Raw genomic sequence first — 24,575 nt, 5'->3', positions numbered from 1 at the left:
CAACTGTAAGCCCATCGCCACAAAGAGCAGGCGATACAGTGCCGGGGACAGGGTTTTCATCAAAACCGAAGTGGAGCGACTCCTGAAGGAGGGGATTATTGAGGGCAGCTCCAGCCCCTGGCGAGCCCAGGTTGTGGTCGTTAAGACCGGCGAGAAACAACGCCTGGTCATCGACTACAGCCAAACAATAAACCGCTACACCCTGCTGGACGCCTACCCACTCCCCCGCATAGCTGACATGGTCAACCAGATCGCGCAGTACCGCGTCTTTTCGACCATTGACCTGAAATCAGCGTACCACCAGCTCCCCATCCGCCCTGAAGACCGCCAGTATACTGCTTTTGAGGCAAACGGCCGCCTCTATCACTTCCTTAGGGTTCCCTTCGGCGTTACCAACGGGGTCTCCGTCTTCCAAAGGGAGATGGACCGGATGGTCGATCAAAACGCGCTGCAGGCCACTTTCCCTTACCTAGACAATGTGACCATCTGCGGCCAGGACTTGCAGGACCACGACGCAAACCTCGAGAAATTCCTCCGCACCGCCCAACTCCTGAACCTGACATATAACAAGGAGAAGTGCATATTCCGCACAGACCACCTCGCCATCCTTGGCTGTGTTGTGGAACACGGGGTCATCGGTCCCGACCCGGACCGGATGCGTCCCCTTATGGAACTCCCACTGCCCCACTGCCTAAAAGCCCTGAAGAGGTGCCTAGGGTTTTTTTCCTACTACGCTCAGTGGGTCCCCTACTATGCAGACAAAGCCCGTCCGCTGATCAAATCCACCTCTTTTCCCCTGATGGCAGAGGCCCGCTCGGCCTTCCACCGCATCAAGGAGGACATTGCCAAAGCCACCATGCACGCAGTGGACGAATCCATCCCCTTCCAGGTGGAAAGCGATGCGTCCGACTTCGCTCTGGCCGCCACCCTTAATCAGGCGGGGAGACCTGTGGCATTCTTCTCACGAACCCTCCAGGGCCCGGAGACCAGACACTCCGCGGTCGAGAAGGAGGCCCAGGCTATTGTGGAGGCTGTGCGTCATTGGAGGCACTACCTGGCCGGAAAACGATTTACCCTGCTCACTGACCAGCGTTCAGTTGCTTTTATGTTCAACAACAAGCAGAGGGGCAAAATCAAAAATGACAAGATCTTGAGGTGGAGAATCGAACTTTCCACCTACAATTACGAGATCTTGTACCGGCCTGGGAAGCTCAATGAACCCCCAGATGCCCTATCGTGTGGCACCTGCGCCAGCGTGCAGATCGATAGGCTGAGGGCCCTCCACAATGACCTCTGCCACCCGGGGGTCACCAGGTTCTTCCACTTCATCAAGGCCCGCAACCTGCCTTACTCCATCGAGGAGGTCAGGACCATGACCAAGAACTGCCAAGTCTGCGCTGAGTGCAAACCGCACTTTTATAGACCAGACAGAGCCCACCTGATAAAAGCCACTCGCCCTTTCGAACGCCTGAGCGTCGATTTTAAAGGGCCTCTCCCCTCCTCCGACCGCAATGTGTACTTCCTCAACATCATTGACGAGTACTCCCGTTTCCCGTTCGCTATCCCCTGCTCGGACATGACCAGAGCCACGGTCATTAAATCTCTGAACAGCCTCTTCACCCTGTTCGGTTTCCCCAGCTATATCCATAGCGACCGGGGCTCATCGTTTATGAGTGACGAACTCTGCCAGTACCTGCTCGCTATGGGTATAGCCACAAGCAGGACCACCAGTTACAACCCCCGGGGGAACGGACAGGTGGAAAGAGAGAATGCAACAGTTTGGAAGGCCGCCCTACTAGCCTTAAAGTCGAGGGGCCTTCCGACCTCCCGCTGGCAGGAGGTGCTCCCCGATGCGCTCCACTCGATTCGGTCACTGCTCTGCACTGCCACCAATGCCACCCCTCACGAGAAAATGTTTGTCTTCCCAAGGAAGTCCACATCGGGGACATCGTTACCGCCATGGCTGACGTCCCCAGGACCGGTACTACTGAGAAGACACGTGAGGGCCAATAAAACGGACCCCCTGGTCGAGAGGGTCGACCTCCTCCACGCCAACCCCCAGTACGCTTACATTGCGTACCCGGACGGGCGGGAGGACACAGTCTCCATACGAGACCTCGCACCCTCGGGGACCGCTGTAGGGCGGGAGGACACAGTCTCCATACGAGACCTCGCACCCTCGGGGACCGCTGTAACCCACTACCCATTACCACCCCCCCCCCCCCCCCCCACGACCCGATATCCAACCCCAGCAGCCGGCTCGCCTTGGACCGTCACCCACGAGGACTACACTCCAGGGCCCCAGCCTACACGGGATGCGACGCCGGAAGCTCCACCACCCCTGCCGTCGCCACGTCGATCACAGCGGCAGACAAGACCTCCGGAGAGACTCCAATACACAAACTTTTAAATACACTTCACCCCGCCGGACTCATTTTTAAACAAGGGGTGAATGTGGTAAACCACTGTTATACCTGTCTGTATGTGTATGTGTATTCCACTAGGTACAGGTCTGGACATGCCTCAGCTGACTCCTCCCACTATTCCAGGTATATAAGTGACTACCTCCCAGTCCCTTAGTATTCTGGACGGGTCGACCACTCGAGACTAGACCTTCATTCTTTAGTTAATAAAAGCCTGATTGTTACTCGTTCAACCTCAGTCTTTTGAGTAATTGATGGCGCATCACTGGTCTTCACAGCACCTCTCCTAGAACAGCATGAGATCTGTATTGGTGACTCGACATCTCGCAAAAAAAGTTCGAAACTCCAGAACATAAAGCGGACAAGTTCCCACCAGGCCAGTACAGTGTCTCATTTGGGAGCGTGCTGCCCCTGGTTTTGCTGGGCCTGTTCATGCATGAATCTCCCATTGAGGTGCTGTTGACTTGTTAAATTGATGACCCCACTCTCGTACTTATATCCCAAAGTAATCCAAACTCAATGAAGCTTCAATTCCTTGTGATTACTGAGTTTCAGTGATATTGAGCCTGTGTTTGTTTTCCTCTGGAGCTTGTGGTTAAATGTGTAGGGTGGCTGAGATCAGAGATGTAATGTTGGCCACATCCACCTGCACACTGGACAGCTGTAATATGTGAACCCTTTTTAATGTCCTCAGATTTTAGCTACATTTTAAGAACATAAGAAATAGGAGCAGGAGTCGGCCATTCGGCCCTTCGAGCCTGCTCCGCCATTCAATGAGATCATGGCTGATCTTCTGCCTCAACTCCATTCACTGGCCCTATCGCCATATCCCTTGATGCCCTTACTAGTCAGAAATCTATCGACTTCTGTTTTGAATATACCCAATGACTGAGCCTCCACAGCCCTCTGGGGTAGAGAATTCCAAAGATTCACCACCCTCTGTGAAGAAATTTCTTCTCATCACAGTCCTGAATGTTCTACCCTTTATCCTGAGGCTGTGGCCCCTGGTTCTAGACTCCCCAGCAAAGGGAAACATTCTCCCAGCATCCACCCTATCAAGCCCTGTAATAATTTTGTATGCTTAAATGAGATCCCCTCTCATTTTTCTGAATTCAAGAGAATACAGGCCTAGTTTACTCAATCTCTTCTCGTACGACAGTCCCGCCATCCCAGGAATCAATCTCGTGAACCTTCGTTGCACTTCCTCTATGGCAAGTATATCCTTCCTTAGGAAAGGAGACCAAAATTGTACACAGTACTCCAGGTGTGGTCTCACCAAGGCCCTATATAATTGGAGTAAGACTTCTTTCCTCCTGTACTCAAATCCTCTTGTAATGAAGGCCAGCATACCATTTGCCTTCCTAATGGCTTGCTGCACCTGCACATTCACTTTCAGTGACTCATGTACAAGGACACCCAGGTCCCTTTGAGCATCTGCATTCCCCAATCTTTCACCATTTAGGAAATACACTGCCTTTCTGTTTTTTCTATCAAAGTGGATAACTTCACATTTATCCACATTATAATCCATCTGCCATGTTCTCGCTCACTCACTGAGCCTGTCGCGATCCCCTGATTTGGTCTCATTAGATCCTGGGTTTAACTCCACAGGTGACCCTCCACTTTCTGCAATCAGAGATGGGGTTCTTTTTACATATGGACTAGTTGGAATTGTTATTGCCACTTTAACTGAGTGTGGAATGGGCTTTTTGCAGTGTGTCCAACTGTGTCCATGCTTGTTGCTGATTCAGACCTTGGTGTACAATAGCTCCCTGGGTGAGTACATGGTGCGGATTAAACAAGCTCCAGGTAGAGCACTTCATATAGTTTCAGTGGTTGGAGTGATGCTTGACATTGTGTTGTTGAAATGTTTACGGGTTTCAACTTTTGTTGCCTGCATCGCAGGTTCCAATTGCCGCTAGAAATATTAATATTCAGAGTTGTGTGTTGCATTTCACCATGTGGGGTTCAGTGTATGCAATCTGCATAAGAAAAATAGTCTTTGAATAATGCATAATTACATGGCGCTCACTGTATTTCCTGCTTTTGAAAATTACACCTGAGGAGATTTTGCATGATGCGCCTGAACAAAAGGTACCCAATGCTTTCATTGTTTTCTTATCACCAACAAACGACTCGGTTAGCATAAACAGGGGCCGTGTAGAGTTCAGACACTTTCCCAGAAAATGGAGGGAGAATTGCCCTTCGTAGCCAGGAATACCATGAAACTGAACCGATCTCCTTACATATTCCAGGGATGCTACCAACGTCCCCACTAAGCTGTGCTGCCTCCTGCGCGGCCTGCCTCCCCCATTGTGTGGCCCATTCACATTTTTGTGCATGCACGGTACCTACAATGGAAAAGCCGGTGAGCGACCTGCACAGGACCTTGCCGATGACTGTGCGGCCATGCAGCTTAGCGAGAACATTGGATGCTACCCCAAGAGGGAGAATCTTTTTTTCGGATATAAATAGAGGGTATGAGTCCAGATTTGTGGCAGTTTAGCCACAGGCAATCTCACTGAGCTGCAGTTCCTTTTATAAAAATGAATAAAATACAAGTGCCCTGCCACGTGATTTTCCTGAGAGTTGCTATGTGAACTGTTGAGGGGGCTTAATGATTCTGAGAGAGCGCGTATCTAAAGAGCCTCTGAGCCACATGTCTGGTTGAGTATATCCATTTTGTTAACAGTTTCATTGAATGGTTGCCATGGTGCCCCCTGTCATCCTTTTCTGGAGGTGTACTCTGGACATAATAGATTTACATGTAGCCTTGGCATCCTGTCTCATTCGAAAAAGGCACCAGAAGATCGGGAAGCTGCACAGGGAATGTCAGAGTGTGAGGGTGCCGCTGCTCTCGGGCCTCAGGATAGCCAGCTGGACAAGCTGAAGGAAGGAGGCGGGCTATACAGCAGTAAGTGGGAATGGGGTTTTACAGGCAGCCTGTAGAAAGCCAGCTCCAGAACATCTTTCATGTCCTCCAATTAATCCTACTGTCTGAGTTTGACCAGATAATGTGTGGGATGAAAATTCAAATGGACAGAGGGGGGTTTTAGTTTTGTTTTGGGTGTTGTGCATCACAGGACTGGAGGTAGTATACGTACTGCTGTGATGTTTGCCAGAGCTTCGATTTGTTACTGCATCGAAATGTCTTTCTTCACGTGTGTGAAGCGACATGGTAACCTGTTGATAACTAAAGAATGTGTGTTTCTTTGTCATAGCACCCCCAAAAAGACACATGTCTCGTAGAGTAAGATTTCTGGAACAAGTATGTAGTACTCTGAACTGAGGTGACTAAAGAGGATGGTGGATATGGTGTGAAGCATTAACAGTCTGCCAGTCTTGAGTCTGTGCAATCGCCACAATGTCATGGAGATCTGTTAATTTGGACAGCTTCTCTGTTCTGAGCAGTTTCTGTGCTGAGGTTTTCTGCAAGAATGAGCCCCCGAGTGGAGGGCCGGGGGGTGAGCCCCCGAGTGGAGGGCCGGGGGGTGAGCCCCCGAGTGGAGGGCCGGGGGGTGAGCCCCCGAGTGGAGGGCCGGGGGGTGAGCCCCCGAGTGGAGGGCCGGGGGGTGAGCCCCCGAGTGGAGGGCTGGGGGGGTGAGCCCCCGAGTGGAGGGCCGGGGGGTGAGCCCCCGAGTGGAGGGCCGGGGGGTGAGCCCCCGAGTGGTCCTGCAATAGGCCGTGACTGTCTAGTGTAACTTGACACTTAATGTTAGGTTGAATATTCAGTTTATACAGGCCTGTGCGCTCGGCGACCTGAATTGCTCTTAATAACATGAGCTGACCATTGCATTATTTGATGAAAGGTTTTTGACTAATCCGTTCGAGACCTTGCACCAGAGTTGTGTGAGGATATTGTGGATTGGCATCAGCCACAAGAATCCCCTTCAGTGTTTTTCTCCCAGCACAGGGATCAATGTGTTTACCAGTCCTGCACAGGCAATCAGAGACAAGCTAATACTCAGCAAACATTCTTGTGGGGGGAGGAGGAAGAGAGAGACTGGTGGACAGTGATTCCCATCACTGCAGCTTGTCCTCTCTCTGCACCCGCTAATGGTGAGCTGGGGTGGGGGGGAAGAGATGGGGGGGAAGGGCAGGCAGAGTGACGTAAAAGGAAGTTAGTTACTTTGTGAGTTGTCAAAAAGAGCCGTTGTTCCAGCTGACCGCTGGGACAGGTGCCGCGAGTTGCCATCTTGCAGTGCCTCAGTCAAGCTGGTTATGGTCGGCTATTGTAAATGTTTAGTGTTTTTGAATCATCTTTACTGTACAATGTTAACATTTAGAAGTTAGTATTTCTTTGTGAGGGTTGCCTTCCTCCTCCCCAATCTATTTTGCCTCTTCCTCATGTCTACCCTCGGTCATTCCCCATCCTCAGTAGAAAGAGCAGATTTCCCAGCTCCCCTCAAGCCATTAGCAGGGTTTTAGTGGGCAGATGGCTGAACTCCACGGGGCATTTCCTCGCCGCTGAGATTGATATCTCAGTGTGTAGAAGATCAGGACCCATCTTGTGCGTATATGGGCCCAGCATTGACAAGTTTGAAAGCACCGGTCCCTTCGTTTGTGCTCTGTGATTGGTTGGATTCCAGTTTGACCACATCATGAGTACAGAGGGATACCAACTGGAGGCCAAGGACGGGGGAGTGAGAGGATTCAGCATTGAAATCAGAGGGCCTGCTGCAGCTGCTTTGTACACTTCATAGCTCACCGATGCCCAGTTTGGGTTCCGCCAGGACGACTCGGCTTCCGACCTCATTACAGACTTGGTCCAAACATGGACAAAGGAGCTGAATTCCAGAGGTGAGGTGAGAATGACTGCCCTTGACATCAAGGCAGCATTTGACCGAGTGTGGCATCAAGGAGCCCTAGTAAAATGGAAGTCAATGGGAATTGGGGGGAAAACTCTACACTGGCTGGAGTCATACCTAGCACAAAGGAAGATGGTTGTGGTGGTTGAAGGTCAATCTTCACAGCCCCAGGACATCGCTGCAGGAGTTCCTCAGGGTAGTGTCCTAGGCCCAACCCTCTTCAGCTGCTTCATCAATGACCTTCCCTCCAACATAAGGTCAGAAATGGGGATGTTCGCTGATGACTGCGCAGTGTTCAGCGCCATTCGCAACTCCACAGATAATGAAGCAGTCCATGCCCACATGCAACAAGACCTGGACGACGTTCAGGCTTGGGCTGATAAGTGGCAGGTAACATTCGCGCCACAGAAGTGCCAGGCAATGACTATCTCCAACAAGCGAGAGTCTAACCACTGCCCCTTGACATTCAACGGCATTACCATCACCAAATCCCCCACTATCAACATCCTGGGGTCACCATTGACCAGAAACTTAACTGGACCAGCCACACACATACTGTGGCAACAAGAGCAGGTCAGAGGCTGGGTATTCTGTGGCGAGTGTCTCACCTCCTGACTCCCCAAAGCCTTTCCACCATCTACAAGGCACAAGTCAGGCGTGTGATGGAATACTCTCCACTTGCCTGGATGAGTGCAGCTCCAAGAATGCTCAAGAAGCTCGACACCATCCAGGACAAAGCAGCCTGCTTGATTGGCACCCCATCCACCATCTTAAACATTCACTCCCTCCACCACCGGCGTACCGTGGCTGCAGTGTGTACCATCTACAAGATGCACTGCAGCAACTCGCCAAGGCTTCTTCGGCAGCACCTCCCAAACCCGCGACCTCTTCCACCTAGAAGGACAAGGGCAGCAGGCTCATGGGAACACCACCACCTCCAAGTTCCCCTCCAAGTCACACACCATCCTGACTTAGAAGTATATCGCCGTTCCTTCATCGTCGCTGGGTCAAAATCCTGGAACTCCCTCCCTAACAGCACTGTGGGAGTACCTTCACCACACGGACTGCAGCGGTTCAAGAAGGCGGCTCACCACCACCTTCTCAAGGGCAATAAATGCTGGCCATGCCAGCGATGCCCAGATCCCATAAACAAATAAAAAATAAGCTACAGAGCAATGATAGCAGAAAGAAGTAAGAAAGAACTTGCATTTATATAGCGCCTTTCAAAACCTCAGGACGTCTCACAAACCTAAAGAGAGGGGGGAAACTTTAATCTAAAATAAACAGGAGCACTGAGAGGCCCTGGCATCCCCTACAATCCCATTATCAATCTTAGCCTTGCCATCCTATAGAGGTGACGAGCAGAGAAATAGGTGCTTCATAGAAGGAAATGGGAGAATCTGACACATCAGCTGGCGTGGGGCACACTTTGAATCCTGCAGCAAAATTAATTTTTGTTCAACACCCTTTCTTGCAGTCAGGAGAGACACCAACCACGCCAAAGTACTCCAAGGACTGTAAGGAAAGCTTCTTCCCTTCCACGCCCAGCACCGTCACTCCAACTGCTCCCACTTCGACTACGCCCAGCACAGGGGTGCCTGAAAACGCCAGGCCAAGTGACTCGCAGTCGAGAACGAGGTTAAGCCACATTGCCCAGGGGGACGTGCGAGGTGCCGAAGTTACACCAATGTTGACGCCGCGGGACGTCGAGCCCCAAACTGCTGGTCCAACAGAGACACTGTCCAGCATGTCATATCTCACTCAAGGTAAACTTTATTGCTGCTTAAAACAATCACTCGCATTTATAAAGTGCCTTTAACATAGAAAAACGTCCCAAGGTGCTTCACAGAGGCATAAGAAAAAGTGGAGACTGAGCCAAAGGAGGAAAGACTAGGAGGGGAAGCACAGAGCTTGATTAAAGAGCTGGGGCTAAAGAAGAGTCTTCTGGGAGGTGGAAAGGAGAAGGGTTTAGGGAGATCATTCCCGAGACTCCGGCAGCTAAAGGAAGGTTGGTTGGGGGGGGGGCCAGGGGGTGCGCACAAGAAGCTGGAGTCAGAGGGGTGGAGAGTTTGGGGATGTTTCTAAGGCCGGAGAAGGTTATGGAGATAGGGCAGGGCAAGGTCATGGAGGAATTTGAACACAAGGTTGAGAATTTTAAATTGCAGCTTTTAGGGGACTGGGAACTAATATTGGGCAGGGACGGCAGGTGCAATAGGCAAGCAGGACATGTAGTGGGATAGGATATGGATAAGGTAAATATGAAGTTGCAGCCTGTATGTAACAGCGAAGGGAATGAGATGTTTTCAAAGAATGTGCTTTTATTCCCCAGTAAACTTAATTTTTATGAAGGACTGCATGCAGGAGGGGAGGGGACGTTTGGTTTCCATTTGTTGCTCCACTATTCTCTCCTCTCCTGAAGGCAGTGACTCATTCAGGGGCCTGGTTCCCAAATGTTGCCAGAGTCTCCAGTACCTCACCCAAGCATGAGCAGTTGATGGGTGACACTAACAGTGAGTCAGCAGCCTATTCAACATATGAAAACTGGGAAGTTTAAGAACAGGAGAAAGCCTCGCCCTTTGGTTGATCTCTATCCAGAACACTGTCCTTCAACTGTAGCCCTCAATCCCCTCATTTCACTGTTGTTTCTTGCAGTTTGTTCCATATGTGTTATCCTTTGTGTGAAATCATTCCGCCTCAATCCACTCCTCAGTTCCTCATTTTTAAACTACATCTTTGATTCTTGAACATGAAAATATGATCAACTTTTAACAATTCCCCTTCTTAACTTTGAAAACCTCTGTTTAGTTACCTCGAAGCCGCCTCTTTTCGAGAGACCAAACCCAACATCCGTAATTATTCTACATAATTTAAATTACTGGGACCTGGCCTGAGTTCTCTCAGCCAAACCCCGACCCAGTCTTTCTGTAACATCTGCACACAGCAACGGCCCAGCAGGGTGATGAGGACGGGAAGCCTGGCTGATCTTCCCCCGCCCCCCCCAACCAAGCACCAGCCAGCCCGTGGATGCTCTGGTTAATTGCAGCTCCCCAAATGCTGCTGTGGTTGACATCGGCTAACTCGGCACAGACCAAGGATTGAATCGAGGCTGGGAGCCTTCTGGTCTGTGTGGCTCAGTGCCATAGCTGCAGTGTATTTACACACTGAACAGGGGGAGGGGGGACTCTCTCCTTTTTAGTGGAAGGGGGGGCATTTCCCAATTTCTTTTTCCCATCCATTCTCTTCTTGTTCATTGCCTTGCACCACTCTTCCTCCGCACCCGCCAGTGCTGCTGCGGAGCCTGCGGCCAGCACGGCACGAGATCAGCCCACCAGGGTGAGCTGCCAAGCCACACTTGCAGGTGCAACATTTGGCCTCAGCTCTGCCTCTCTGTCTGGCATAGTCATGATCAAGTGTGTGTTTCATGAGGAGTGCTAGAGTCTGGGCCTGTGCCCCACTGTTTCATGGCACAGCATGTTGCTACAGCAGGCAGTACTGTTTTGGAACTGTTTTGTGCTGTAGTTAGGCAGGGGTCGAGTTCAGTGCTAGCTGGCAGCGAGACCTGCATGGATGCTTTAGTTTAGCACCGTGTTCCAGTAAGGGCTGGAAACAATTTCTGAAAACGACTTGTCTCTTGGCAGCAAGCAGGTTTAAAAAAAAATGTTTCAATGAACTTTTCATTCTTTTAAGAAATTCTATGCAGAAAAAAATCTTTGTTTTGTAAATCAGTGGTAAATGGGGTAGGGGAGGGGGAAAGAGGCCCAAAGGATTGGAATAGAATAATGAATCAGAGGGAAATCAGGCTGGGTTCATTCCAAATTGGGTATGTTTTTTATATTTACCTTGGGTCCATTCTAATCAAAGAGTCATGGCACATAGAAACAGAGAAGATAGGAGCAGGAGTAGGCCATTCGGCCACTCGCGCCTGCTCCGCCATTCAATGAGATCATGGCTGATCATCCAAACTCAGTACCCTGTCCCTGCCTTCTCCCCATATCCCTTGATCCCTTTAGCCTTAAGAAATATATCCAACTCCTTCTTGAATATATTTAATGAATTGGCCTCCACTGCCTTCTGTGGTTGAGAATTCCACAGGTTCACCACTCTCTGGATGAAGAAATTCCTCCTCATCTCTGTCCTAAATGCTTACCCCTTATCCTTAGACTGTGACCCCTGGTTCTGGACTCCCCGGCCATCAGGAACATCCTTCCTGCATCTAGTCTGTCCAGTCCTGTTAGAATTTTATAAGTTTCAATGAGATCCCCTCTCAATCTTCTAAACTCCAGCGGGTATAAGCCCAAGCACCATGGAATGTTCCAGAATAGACAAAGTCCATTAAGCCCATCAAGTCTGTGTCGGTGCTTTTCTCCACATGATTCTGATCACGCTCTCCTGTTCGCTCCCCATTCCCTTTGCTATTCTTCATTTTCAAGCAACTATTTAACTCCCTTTTAAAAGAGTTTACAGTCCCTGCTTCAACAGCAATTTGTGGCAGGGAATTCTCCATTTCCAACCACTCTCTGTGTAAAGAATTTTTTTCTCACCTCTTAATTCTTTTTGTGATTTTCTTAAATTTGTGCCTGTCTCATTGACCTCTTGTTGACCTCATTTCATCGCGAGGTTAGAGATCACAAGACCTGTAAATGAGGTGTGTGCTCCAATGACTGGAATGTAGTCACCAGCAATATCCTTTTATGAGGGAATGTTTTAATTATTGGGGTGCTTCGCTCACCTGTAGCGATTCTATTTAAAAAAAAGGCGATGACAGCAATGGATATATCGAACTTCAATAAAATGGGAGAGTAGGTGTAGAACTGATATACGGTCACTAGGTGGCACTAATGCCCAGATTGCCAAAACATGATAGACACCTAGTGGTGGTCAAATTGCACGAGCGGCACCTTCCGTGGTTCTGATTCCAGGGGTTTATTAACTGCACAAGTTTAATAATTCCCTCTCAGAGTTGAGTCTGCCAGTTGAGCTTTGTAAAGCTATGCCTTGAGTGGGCGCCTGACAAGCAGCCAAGTTCCCTGAATGAAGCAGTGGTTTTGGAATCTATTGCTCGCCTCTCAATGTAATACAAGATGTATGTATGGGTGATAGGCGTGGACATTCCCTTAAAGTGCCTTTCTGGCTGCCTCAGTCTTGCAAGGATTAATTTTTTAGTCCAATGTGCTGACCAACTAAATATACAACCACTCTCACACATTGACCACAATGAATAACACAGCAAATAAATGTCTATTCGAAAAGTTCTGCTCATTCTCCCTGGGGTCTGTGTGTCTGGTCCTGCTCCTTCTCTGTGTGTCTGGTCCTGCTCATTCTCCCCGGGGTCTGTGTGTCTGGTCCTGCTCATTCTCCCCGGGGTCTGTGTGTCTGGTCCTGCTCCTTCTCCCCGGGGTCTGTGTGTCTGGTCCTGCTCCTTCTCCCCGGGGTCTGTGTGTCTGGTCCTGCTCATTCTCCCCGGGGTCTGTGTGTCTGGTCCTGCTCATTCTCCCTGGGGTCTGTGTGTCTGGTCCTGCTCCTTCTCCCCGGGGTCTGTGTGTCTGGTCCTGCTCATTCTCCCCGGGGTCTGTGTGTCTGGTCCTGCTCATTCTCCCTGGGGTCTGTGTGTCTGGTCTTGCTCATTCACCCTGGGGTCTGTGTGTCTGGTCCTGCTCATTCTCCCTGGGGTCTGTGTGTCTGGTCCTGCTCATTCTCCCTGGGGTCTGTGTGTCTGGTCCTGCTCATTCTCCCTGGGGTCTGTGTGTCTGGTCCTGCTCATTCTCCCTGGGGTCTGTGTGTCTGGTTCTGCTCATTCTCCCTGGGGTCTGTGTGTCTGGTCCTGCTCATTCTCCCTGGGGTCTGTGTGTCTGGTCCTGCTCATTCTTCCTGGGGTCTGTGTGTCTGGTCCTGCTCATTCTCCCTGGGGTCTGTGTGTGGTATTGCTCATTCTCCCTGGGGTCTGTGTGTCTGGTCCTGCTCATTCTCCCTGGGGTCTGTGTGTCTGGTTCTGCTCGTTCTCCCCTCGGGCTTGCTGTGTCTGTATGACAATTCCCCTTCCCTATAGTCCCATGGGTGAATTGCTTTTGAAGTGTTGTCACTGTTCTGTAGGTAAATGCAGCAGCAAATGTCATACAGCCAGGTCTCACAAACATGCAGGATGAGTTGGTCTGTTTTTTGATAGTATCTGAGTGAGGGATGAATGTTGGCCATGGCACTAAGAGAATTCCCTATTCCTCTTGAAATAGTGCCATGGGATCATTAACATCCATCTGAACGAATGAAACAGAAAGGTGGGACCTCTGTTTAATGTGGCAATATAGCTCCTCAGTACTGCACTGAAGTGTCAGCCTAGATCATGTGCTCAAGTCCTGAAGTGGGAATTCAACCCACAACCTTCTGACTCGGGAAGGATTGTTACCAACTAAGCCAAGCTGTTAATCCGAATCTCAGAATACCACTCTACTGTGATGGCTCCATTTCTCACACCAGCCATTCAATGGCCTCTCGAAGTGAGATATCCCCATTTGTGAGCATTGTGGTACATTGAAATAGTGTTGATTGGAATTGCACCAAGCCTCTTTCACTCAGCCTTCTAACCAATAGACAGAGGGGACATTGATCCTTCAGTCTGACCCCAGAAGTGATCAATAAATTCTGCAAGCAGTCTAGTGGCCTTATGTCTGTGATACACAGGGTTGTGTTGCAGCAGCCCTTGCTCCTCTCATGGTGCAGAACTGGCTTTGCTTTGTTCCGCACTCTCCCAAAATGAAGACAGCCCATGGAGTGCCTGCTGGTCGACAATCACTGAATGGTAAAGCAGAGACACGCTGGCTGGTGGTTGGCCAATCGTACATTGGGCACACACTGGCCAGCAGGCAGTGAGCTGCTTAGCCCAGTATGTTCGAGAGACTTGGATTTGAACTTGAACCATTTACCTGAAATCCATCCTAAAGACGGTCAATGCAGACACGTCTCACAATTGATGTTAGTCATGGCTCAATAGTAGCGCTCTCGCCTCAGAGTCAGAAGGTCGTGGATTCAAGTCCCACTCCAGAGACTTGAGCACAGAATCTAGGCCAACACTCCAGTGCAGTACTAGGGAGTGCTGCTACACTGTTGGAAGTGCCGTTTTTCAGATAAGCTGTTAAACAGAGGCTCCATCTGCTCTCTCAGGTGGACGTACTCCCACGGCACTATTTCAAAGAAGAGCAGGGGAGTTTATCCCCGGTGTCCTGTCCAATATTTATCTCTCAATCAATATCACTAAAAACAGATGATCTGGTCATTATCACATCGCTGTTTGTGGGAGCTTGCTGTGCGCAAATTGGCTGCTGAGTTTCCTACATTACAACAGTGACTACACTTCAAAAAGTACTTCATTGGCTGTAAAGCCCTTTGGGGTGTCCTGAGCTCATGAAAGGCGCTATATAAATGTAAGTCTTTATTTCTTTCAGAATGAGCTGATATATTTTGTGCTTTTCTACTTCTGTCCCATCAGTAACCCTTTGCATGTTGTTACAACCATTTTTTTTAATGTAACGTTTTCATCTCCACGCACACTTCCTGATAAAACTGGTATTTTGTACGATGTATTTATTCGAATCCTTTTCCAGAGCAGTTAACTTGAATTGAAAAATCTAGCAGATTCAGTCCTTCCAACCCTGGGCCACATCTGCTGAAAAGATATTGAGCTGTTTGACTCTGGGTTGAAGTGCTGGTGAGTACTGTTATGGCGGGAACAATTTGAGAAGATGCATTGAGTGCCACACAAGGAACATAGTGGCACAGTATTAATGTGCGATGCAGGTGGTATATTGGTGCCATTGCCCTGAATAAGCCTTGCGACACCACTAGGTGAGTAGGTAAGAGAGCATAGAACATAATGAATTGGAGTCAGTTGGGTCTGTTCTATACACCGTGCTTTTCAGATGAAGATTCAGAGGAGCCTCTAGAAGGACTGAGCTATCAGCACCAGGAGACTCACTTGTGCCAACAGATGAAAATGGCAACCGTCGCTTCATCCCACGATTCCTCTCGCTGGCAAGAAGAGGGCACTTATGCTCCACAAGATGAGGGCTCCCATCCTGCGCACTGCTCCAGTCACAGTGAGTACATCCAGCAACAGGTTACTAACAGACGTGCAGCTTGTACATCAACCATGGGTCTGTGTGCTGGGCACAAAGTACAGGCTGCCAAAGGGAGGCAGCATCAGCAGTGCGCTCTGCGCCGAACCTCTCCAATCTCCCACCATTGCTGAACTCTCTGTGTAATAGATCGCTCAAAGATGGTCTATCAAACTGAAAGGGAATGTAGTAAGTTCAGCAGGGTAAACATCTTGCATTAACTTTACATTTGCGACCTAACGAAATGTATTGCTCTGCGGGCACACTCCCTGTGCTTCACTCTGCTATACAGTTGTCCTCCAGCACACACCTGCTAGATTGTATATAGCAGTCATTAGTTGAGATGTGATTTGTTAAACAGTGAGTGAATCTTCTCTAAGTAGCTGCTGTAGTATTTTCAGGCTCTTTGTAATGTGACATTCAGGGTTCTGCGTGTAGTCACAGCAATGATGCTGTCTATTAATCCATTTAGTGAGTAACTGATAAATGGATGTGTCAGAGAGCACAGGAGCTGTAGTAATAAAGTGATTCATCTCCAGTGTATCAGCATCACAGGCACTAATGAGTTCTGTGCATCTTACACAAAAGCAAGGGAACACCTCTTCCCCTCTCCTGCTCTCCCCAGCCAGCTTCATCAACTCTTCATTTTCCCTGCTAAACAGAACAGGATGTGGAGTGGAGTGAGCAGAGTGATCGGGTACAGTGCAGCACAGTATTCCAGTTCTCAGTGACCTTGCCTGATTTGATGCTATTTCTCTGGCCAGACATTGGCTGTTTTTCATTTCCTCTTCTGATAGTTGGTCAAAAGCTTAAGGTTTTGAGTTTTCTGGGTATGTTCATTTGTCTTCTGAGTTTTTAATGCGGCACTTGTGTAGCACCATCATCACTGTAGCATGTTCCGACAGAGCGTCACGTGGTAGATCGCACATCTTCATCTCTCGCAGTCCTCAGCGCTCCTCATGGCAGCGAAGATCCCTATATTCTGGGACCTGAGGTCAGTCAACTTATCGCCTCTGGTCAGCGGGACGTTGCTGTGACCCGTGTGACAGGTGAATAATGTCAATAGATAACCGATCCCACCAACCCTCTAGGTTGACATGCTGCATCCACGATGATCAGGAATGAATACCCTTTCAAAGCTAATGGGCTCGTCCAGCTCAGCTTTGAAATCAAAGTTTTCCTTCTCCTAGACAAGTTTGCTTGAGGCTGAGTGAGCACTTTGACTCTGATTCAAATCACTGCCACAGATGTGCAGCCTTGCCGTCCACACCTCGAGTCACAAACATTGCTGCAGGAGTTCCTCAGGGCAGTGTCCTAGGCCCAACCATCTTCAGCTGCTTCATCAATGACCTTCCCTCCATCATAAGGTCAGAAGTGGGGATGTTCGCTGATGATTGCACAGTGTTCAGTTCCATTCGCAACTCCTCAGAAAATGAAGCAGTCCATGCCCGCATTCAGCAAAACCTGGACGCCATTCAGGCTTGGGCTGATAAGTGGCAAGTAACATTGGCGCCACACAAGTGCCAGGCAACAACTATCGCCAACAAGCGAGAGTCTAACCACCTCCCCATGACATTCAATGGCATTACCATCGCCGAATCACCAACCATCAACATCCTGGGGGTCACCATTGACCAGAAACTTAACTGCACCAGCCACATAAATACTGTGGCAACAAGAGTGGGTCAGAGGCTGGGTATTCTGCAACTCCTCAAAGTCTTTCCACCATTGACAAGGCACAAGTCAGGAGTGTGATGGAATACTCTCCACGTGCCTGGATGAGTGCAGCTCCAACAACACTCAAGAGGCTCGACACCATCCAGGACAAAGCAGCCCGTTTGATTGGCACCCCATCCACAACCTTAAACATTCACTCCCTCCCCCACCGGCGTACCGTGGCTGCAGTGTGTACCATCTACAAGATGCACTGCAGCAACTCGCCAAGGCTTCTTCGGCAGCACCTCCCAAACCCGTGACCTCTACCACCTAGAAGGACAAGGGCAGCAGGCGCATGGGAACCCCATCACCTCCAAGTTGCACACCATCCTGACTTGGAAATATATTGCCATTCCTTCATCGTCGCCAGGTCAAAATCCTGGAACTCCCTCCCTAACAGCACTGTGGGAGGACCTTCACCACACGGACTGCAGCGGTTCAAGAAGGCGGCTCACCACCTTCTCGAGGGCAATTAGGGATGGCCAATAAATGCTGGCCTTGCCAGCAACACCCACATCCCTGAACGAATTTTTTTTTAAAATGTGCAGCCTCGTTTCCACACCTCGAGTCACAAATGTGCAGCCTTCTCCCGATCCCCAGTGTGCCTTCTGAACCCAGAGTTGTGCTACCTCTGCCATGGGCCCACTCTGAGGCAGTGATTTGGGTTTCCAAGACCAACACCTCCTTAAAATAAAGCAAAACATTAAACATAGATCATTTAAAAAAAACCCTCGTACATGAGATTTGGGTTGAATCCCCCATTTTCCATTTGAAAACCTTTTAAAAATTGTACAGGATGTTAAAAAGAATTGAAGTGTCCTCTCCAGTATAGACCAGTTATTGCCAAGAGGTAGTGTTAATTTTTATACACTTTATTGCTGAATAATAACTCATTTGTTTCTGAATAAAGAGAGGTTTAATATATGTGAAATAACAATATATATCTAAGGGAAAAAAAACGCTTTTCCTCACTTGCTTACAAAAATAAACTGATGTCTAACAGCTAGTGCCAAAGGTTACAAAAATTTAACCTTGATACTTAGCTTATTTAGCAACAGTTACTGATTTTTTTTCAAGTGATTCGTAAAAAGACAGACTTGACATCAATGTCCCTTTACCATAAAAACTAGACGAGGAGCCGATTCTCAGTGGAGCAGCCTGTGATATCTTATTCCCATTTATTAAAAACCAGAATCAAGGCTAAAATGTCAAAACCCATCAGCTGTTACTGTGAAGCTGATCATTTTTGACAGCTAGAGCACCAAACATTTGCTGGTGGAGGCTGTTGAACAGGACAGCCGCCAATTAGTGGAATTTTGTTACAGGCTTTTCAGTAGCTGATTGAGAGTCCCATTCTGCACCACCCTAGTGTTCATTTTTTTGTCTATTTCCACTGATTTAAAAAAAATAATTCCTGTTAATATAAGTGTCAATGGCCCCTATCACCAGAGCTTACAAAACCGCCTAAAATATTCAAAATAACACAGACGCAGTGGAAATATTAAATGTAATTGTAGCTTTCTGTTCGGGAGCCCCAGTGGCTAAGCTTCTAAAACCCAAAACCGCCTGTAAATGACAGGCCGCTAGTTGGGAAATGATAAACGTGACTCTTAGTCACTTAATTACACTGGTGTATCCTGGTGTAATAATATTTACTTGATACATCACTTCCCTGTCATTGTCAGTGTTTCTGGAATTTATGGACTGTTTTCTTCTTTCCGTGGTCTGCAGTGGTTTCCGTAAGCAGACCATGGCCCTTTACGATGTGCAGCTTTTAAGTTTAACTCCTGCAGAATAAGTCAAGATAGAAATTAACAATTACCATGAATTCATTAAACTGCAAACTAGAATTTTGAGGATAAGCAGAAATGTTCCGCACATATCCCCCACATATTAGATATTCGACAGGCTAAAACAATGAATCAAATTTATTTACAAAGACAAATGGAGTTAGAAAATGAAGAGAATTGGACTAACACTAGAATACAAGACAACCGGGATTTCTAACCTTCAGTTTATCAGAGCTCTTACCAGCCTTTCTCCAGCAATTAGAACAGATTCCCAAGTGCCGGGTTGCTGAACAGCCTACTGATAAGAATGTTGTCTTGTGCTGTATCCTCGGGTAGGGAGCTTCTTGTGAAACGTGCGGCACGTGCTCAGTGAGCTGTATTGTCTGAACAGCCTTCAGAATTCAGCATGACGCTGCAGTCCAAACTTGTTTTTATTCAATTAATTTTTTGGCAGAAGGAAAGCAGATGAATTTTGAAAACATTACTGAACAAAGTTTAATAGAATAACATGCTGTAGTGTTGGGGCAGTCATTCATACCAGTTAGTGTTAACATATAACTACATCAAAACCACTTGAGTCTCATATCACACAGTGAATTGATATAAACAGTTTCTGATTCTGAATTGACTGACTGGGACCAGTTTACGGAACTGCATACCACCAACACCCGCAAAACACAGGAGCTGACATTACACTTTGCACTTTAGTCTGACTAAGCTAGTATCCCAAGAGCAAGGCAAGCACTCCCCATTGGAGGGAAGCAAGCACGCCCACCTCCCTTTCAACCCTGACATAAAAGAATGATATTTCATCGAATCATAGACAATGTTTCTCCTAATTTATATTTTGGGTGCGCGGCCCATTCAGATTCGCGCATGTGTGAAATTTAGTATTGAAAAAAAGAGAGAGAGAGAGAGAGCTGGTCTTAAAGGGAACGTTGATCATAGAATGATGCAGCACAGAAGGAGGCCATTCGGCCCATCATTCCTGTGCTGCCTCTTTGGTAGAGCTATCTAATTAATCCCACTCCCCTGTTCTTTCCCCATAGCCCTGTATTTTTTTGTCCATCAAATATTTGTCCAATTCTCTTTTGAAAGTTACTATTGAATCTGCTTCCACCACCCTTTCAGACAGTGCATTCCAGATCACAACAACTCACTGTGTAAAAAAAAATGTTTTCCTCATGTCGTCTCTGGTTCTTTTGCCAATCACTTTAAATCTGTGTCCTCTGGTTACCGACCCTCCTGACACTGGAAACAGTTTCTCATTTACTCTATCAAAACCATTCATGATTTTGAACACCTCTATCAGATCTCCTCTTAACCTTCTCTGCTCTATGGAGAACAACCCCAGCTTCTCCAGTCATTTCCCTGTCACTTGTGGAAAATTATTTTCTATATGCCTGTGATAATGACATAAATAAAGGTAATCTCTGGATTGTTACCTGAGCCATGCGCAAATTGGCATAGGGACAAACAGATTAGAGAGTTAAAGGCGTGGCTGAAAGAGTGGTGTGGGAGGCAGGGGTTTCAATTCATGGGGCACTGGCACCAGTACTGGGGAAAGAGGGAGCTGTTCCGTTGGGACAGGCTCCATTTAAACCGGGCTGGGACCAGTATCCTGGCGAATCAAATAACTAGGGCAGTAGATTGGGCTTTAAACTAATAAGGGGAAGGGCGGGGAAGCTTCAGGTAAGGGTAAATTTATATGTCTAAAAGAGAAAAGTCAAGGCTGTAGAGCAGAGTAGCGATTTGGGTAAAATCAAGCAGTGTGTGTCAGGAAGGGACAGAGAGAGTAACAAAGATAATAGGGCATTAGTGACAAAGGCCACATCAGGGAAAATAGTTAAAATTAAAGGCGCTATATTTGAATGCACGAAGCATTCATAACAATATAAATGAATTAATAGCACAAATAGAGATAAATTGATCTAGTAGCTATTACTGAGACATGGTTGCAGGGTGACCAAGGTTGGGAACTAAATATTCTAGGTTACTTGACTTTTAGAAAAGATAGGCAAAATAGAAAAGGAGGTGGGGTAGCCCTGATAATAAAGGATCAGATAAAGACAGTAGTGAGAAAGGATCTTAGCCCAGAAAATCAGGAAGTAGGATCGGTATGGGTGGAACTAAGGAATAACAACGGGCAGAAAACACTGGTGGGAATAGTTTATAGGCCCCCTAACAGTAATCATAGTATTGGACAGAGTATAAATCAGGAAATTTGAGTAGCATGTAACAAGGGTAATGCAATGATCATTGGGGACTTTAATCTTCATATAGACTGGGCAAACCAAATTGGCAAAAGTAGATTGGAGGACAAGTTCATGGAATGTATTCGAGACAGTTTTCTAGAACAATATGTCAAGAAACCAACTAGGGAACAGGCAATTTTAGATCTAGTATTGTGTAATGAGACCAGGTTAATTATTAATTTTGTAGTAAAGGCTCCTCTGGGGAAGAGTGATCATAATGAGAATTTCATATTGAGTTTGAGAGTGATGTGGTTAAGTCCAAAACTAGGGTGTTAAATTTAAACAAAGCCAATTACGTAGGTATGAGGAGTGAGTTGGCTAAGGTAGATTGGGAAATTAGATTAAAATTCTTAGAGGGCTTGACGGGGTAGATGCTGAGAGGTTGTTTCCCCAGGCCAGAGAGTCTAGAACTACGGGTCATAGCCTCAGGATTATGTGTCAGCCATTTAGGACTGAGATGAGGAGAAATCACTTCACTGAGAGTGGTGAATCTTTGGAATTCTCTGCCACAGAGGGCTGTGGATGCTCAATCGATGAGTATATTCAAGAGTGAGATTGATAGATTTTGGGCACTAAGGAAATCGAGGGATATGGGGATCGGACGGGAAGGTGGAGTTGAGGTAGAAGATCAGCCATGATCTAATTGAATGATTTGAGGGGCTGTATGGCCTACTCCTCCTATTTCTTATGTTCTTAAATACACGAGGGCTACTGTTCCCTATAATACAGTCCCCACCACTTAAAACGTCCATGTTTACAACAGCAGTCACTTACAGCGGCCAAAAAGTGTTAGCATCAATTTCTAAGTTGTCGGTTACAGCGTCTTAAGTGCTCCGTTTATTTTGGTGAGAAACTGCTGCACTTACTCACTAGTTCACACCTCGCAGTTTTGATCTACAACATTCTTATTATATTCCTGTGAATTACACAAGTTTTCAGGGCCATGAACAACAGAATGCCTTGAATTGTTGGCTTGGCCCCTGGATCGAAGGCATCTATAGTGGGCTAGCAAAACAATTCCGCCACTCTCGTGACGTTATCTAATCACTTTCATGAGGTTGGCACTGTGGAGCTCGGGGTCCTTTGTCATGTCTCGGGTCCAGCAGTAAAGAGCTTTGTTCAGGTATATAGCAGTACCATGTTATACCGGCCATCGCGTGTAACCGGCAAATTGCATTTACACCAACGCGCCCGCTATAAGCGGTGCCGACTGTGTACGCACGGACTGCTGTTCCCTGTAATATACACGGGCTGGTATTTCCTATAATGTATACAGAACATAAGAAATAGGAGCAGGAGTAGGCCATTCGACCCCTTGAAGCCTCATTGCATCCTCCTCACAACTTACATTCCCACCCAGCTTTGTATCATCAGCAAACTTGGATATTTTACATTTGGTCCCCTCATCCAAATCATTGATGTAGATTGTGAATAGCTGAGGCCCAAGCACTGATCCTTGCGGTACCCCATTAGTTACAGCCTGCCAACCCGAAAATTACCCGTTTATTCCTACTCTCTGTTTTCTGCCCGTTAACCAATCCTCAATCCATGCTAGTATATTACCCCCAATCCCATGAGCCCTAATTTTGTTTAATAACCTCTTGTGTGGCACCTTATCGAATGCCTTCTGACAATCCAAATACACCACATCCACTGGTTCCCCCTTCTCTATTCTGCTAGTTACAACCTCAAAAAACTCTTGCGATTCGTCAAACACGATTTCCCTTTCATAAATCCGTGTTGACTCTGGCCAATCCTATTATTATTTTCTAAGTGCCCTGTTACCACGCCCTTAATAATAGATTCTAGCATTTTCCCTGCTACTGATGTCAGGCTAACTGGTCTGTAGTTCCCCGTTTTCTCTCTCCTCCAGGGGATTTATCGACTTTCCCTATAATGTACACAGGGGCTGCCATTCCCTGTAATACACGCCAGGTTGTTATCTCAGTACAGAGTGGAGATTGAACTTTTTGGTAAAGGTAGAATTGGTCACGATGAAACTACACAGACTGCTGGTATATAAAACGCAGCATATGTTGGCCATGAGATGTGCGAGATTTCAACAGACAGGAGTGGAAGGTGAAAATCTATAATAGATTCTTAAGGATGAAAATGATACCTTTAAACGTTAAAGGATTTTAGGGGGAATTGGTCCCTTTGTGGAGTTGTAATTTTTAAAAACCTGTATAATTTATGTAGATTCATAGAATACAAAGCTCTCCAGTTTGGAGGAGGAATTTGAGTGCGATTCATTTTAAAACTGCTGTGCTGTGTGCCTGATGTAATCCATGTGACTGAGCTGATTGCTATGTTACTTCTCTGTAGCTTCCAGCTCCATAAATGACCCCGCTACCACCTCAACGTCCCAGTCCTGCAAGGGGGACGGCAGTCGGATAAAGTCACGTGTCCCTCCAAACATGCCAAAGCTTTTTATTCCGTCGTCTGTGGCAAAGTTTCCACCAGAGATAACTGTCACACCGCCGACCCCAACCCTACTGTCACCAAAAGGTAGTGTGTCTGAGGAAACCAAGCAAAAATTAAAGGTAAGAAATCACCCGGGGCTGCTCGTCTTTCCTGTGTTTATTTATCTTGTGATTTAGTTCCCCCTTTGTGAGCCATAAGAAATAGGAGCAGGAGTAGGCCACTTGGCCCCTTGAGCCTCCTCCGTCATTCAGTAAGATCTTCCACTTCAACTCCACTTTCCTGCACTATCCCCATATCCCTTGTTTCCCTTAATATCCAAGCCATGCCAGTGTGTGTGCTCAGGAGAATGCAGTCAGCTCCTCAGAAATCTCCAAGCTTGCCAGCAATGCTGGTCTATGTGGACAGCAATGTTCCCTTTAAGCTGCGCAACCGCGCGGCCCCCCGGAGCTCCCGCGCGGCTTTTAAATGGAACAAAATCACGCATGCAGGCAGATTTGGAATGGGCCACGCAGCCAGCTAAAGGGGCTGCCCGGCCTTAAAAAAAAAAAAAAAAAAAAAAATTAAAGGGAACATTGGTGGGCAGAGTTTAAAATAGGGTGACCACTGTGTGGAAAGGTTAAGAGAAGATCTAATGGGGGTATTCAAACATATGGAGAGTTTTGATAAAGTAAATCAGGAGAAAACTATTTCCACTGGTCGGTGACTAGGTAACTAGAGGGCATTAATAGAAGATCATCACCGAAAGAACAAAGGGAGAGGTTTGGGGGGGGGGATAGAATTATGCAGAGGGGTGTAGGGCCAAATGGCCTCCTTTTGCATGTAAAATTCTACGAGATATCCATGTGTCAATCTTCAACAATGAAGAGTCTCACCAGTAAGTTTCAAAAATGTACAAGGAGCAGATGGTGCAGCCTGTGTGAGCAAGGTCAGGGAACTTCCCCAGCAGATGGGAAAGAGCTTCCCAGGATATGATCGTTCGCGTCTGAGGACCCATTTTATAGAGCAGCAGCAGTCCTTTATCAGAGTCAAGTGGACTCTTGGGAGACGGTAAAAA

At 47.4% G+C, this 24,575-nt stretch overlaps 1 protein-coding gene across 5 annotated transcripts in view; it reads left to right on the top strand.

The window, feature by feature from the left end:
- The window catches only part of cabin1 (calcineurin binding protein 1), a 464,264-nt gene that overhangs the window by 431,102 nt on the left and 8,587 nt on the right, over positions 1 to 24,575 (top strand). For 3 of the 5 annotated variants that reach the window (XM_085962047.1, XM_085962048.1, XM_085962046.1), the window contains exons 33-35: positions 8,709 to 8,997; positions 15,142 to 15,318; positions 23,423 to 23,640. In XM_085962047.1, coding sequence (XP_085818173.1) covers positions 8,709 to 8,997; positions 15,142 to 15,318; positions 23,423 to 23,640 — 684 coding nt within the window. The remainder of the gene's footprint in view (positions 1 to 8,708; positions 8,998 to 15,141; positions 15,319 to 23,422; positions 23,641 to 24,575) is intronic. The other 2 variants (XM_085962049.1, XM_085962050.1) reach the window with 2 other exon arrangements.

Source organism: Somniosus microcephalus, chromosome 19 (assembly GCF_052327205.1).
Source record: "Somniosus microcephalus isolate GS21.2 chromosome 19, FLI_Smic_1.0, whole genome shotgun sequence".
Taxonomy (NCBI): Eukaryota; Metazoa; Chordata; class Chondrichthyes; order Squaliformes; family Somniosidae; genus Somniosus; species Somniosus microcephalus.
The sequence above is the reverse complement of the archived record's forward strand: the minus strand, read 5'-3'. Positions and strand labels throughout refer to the sequence as shown.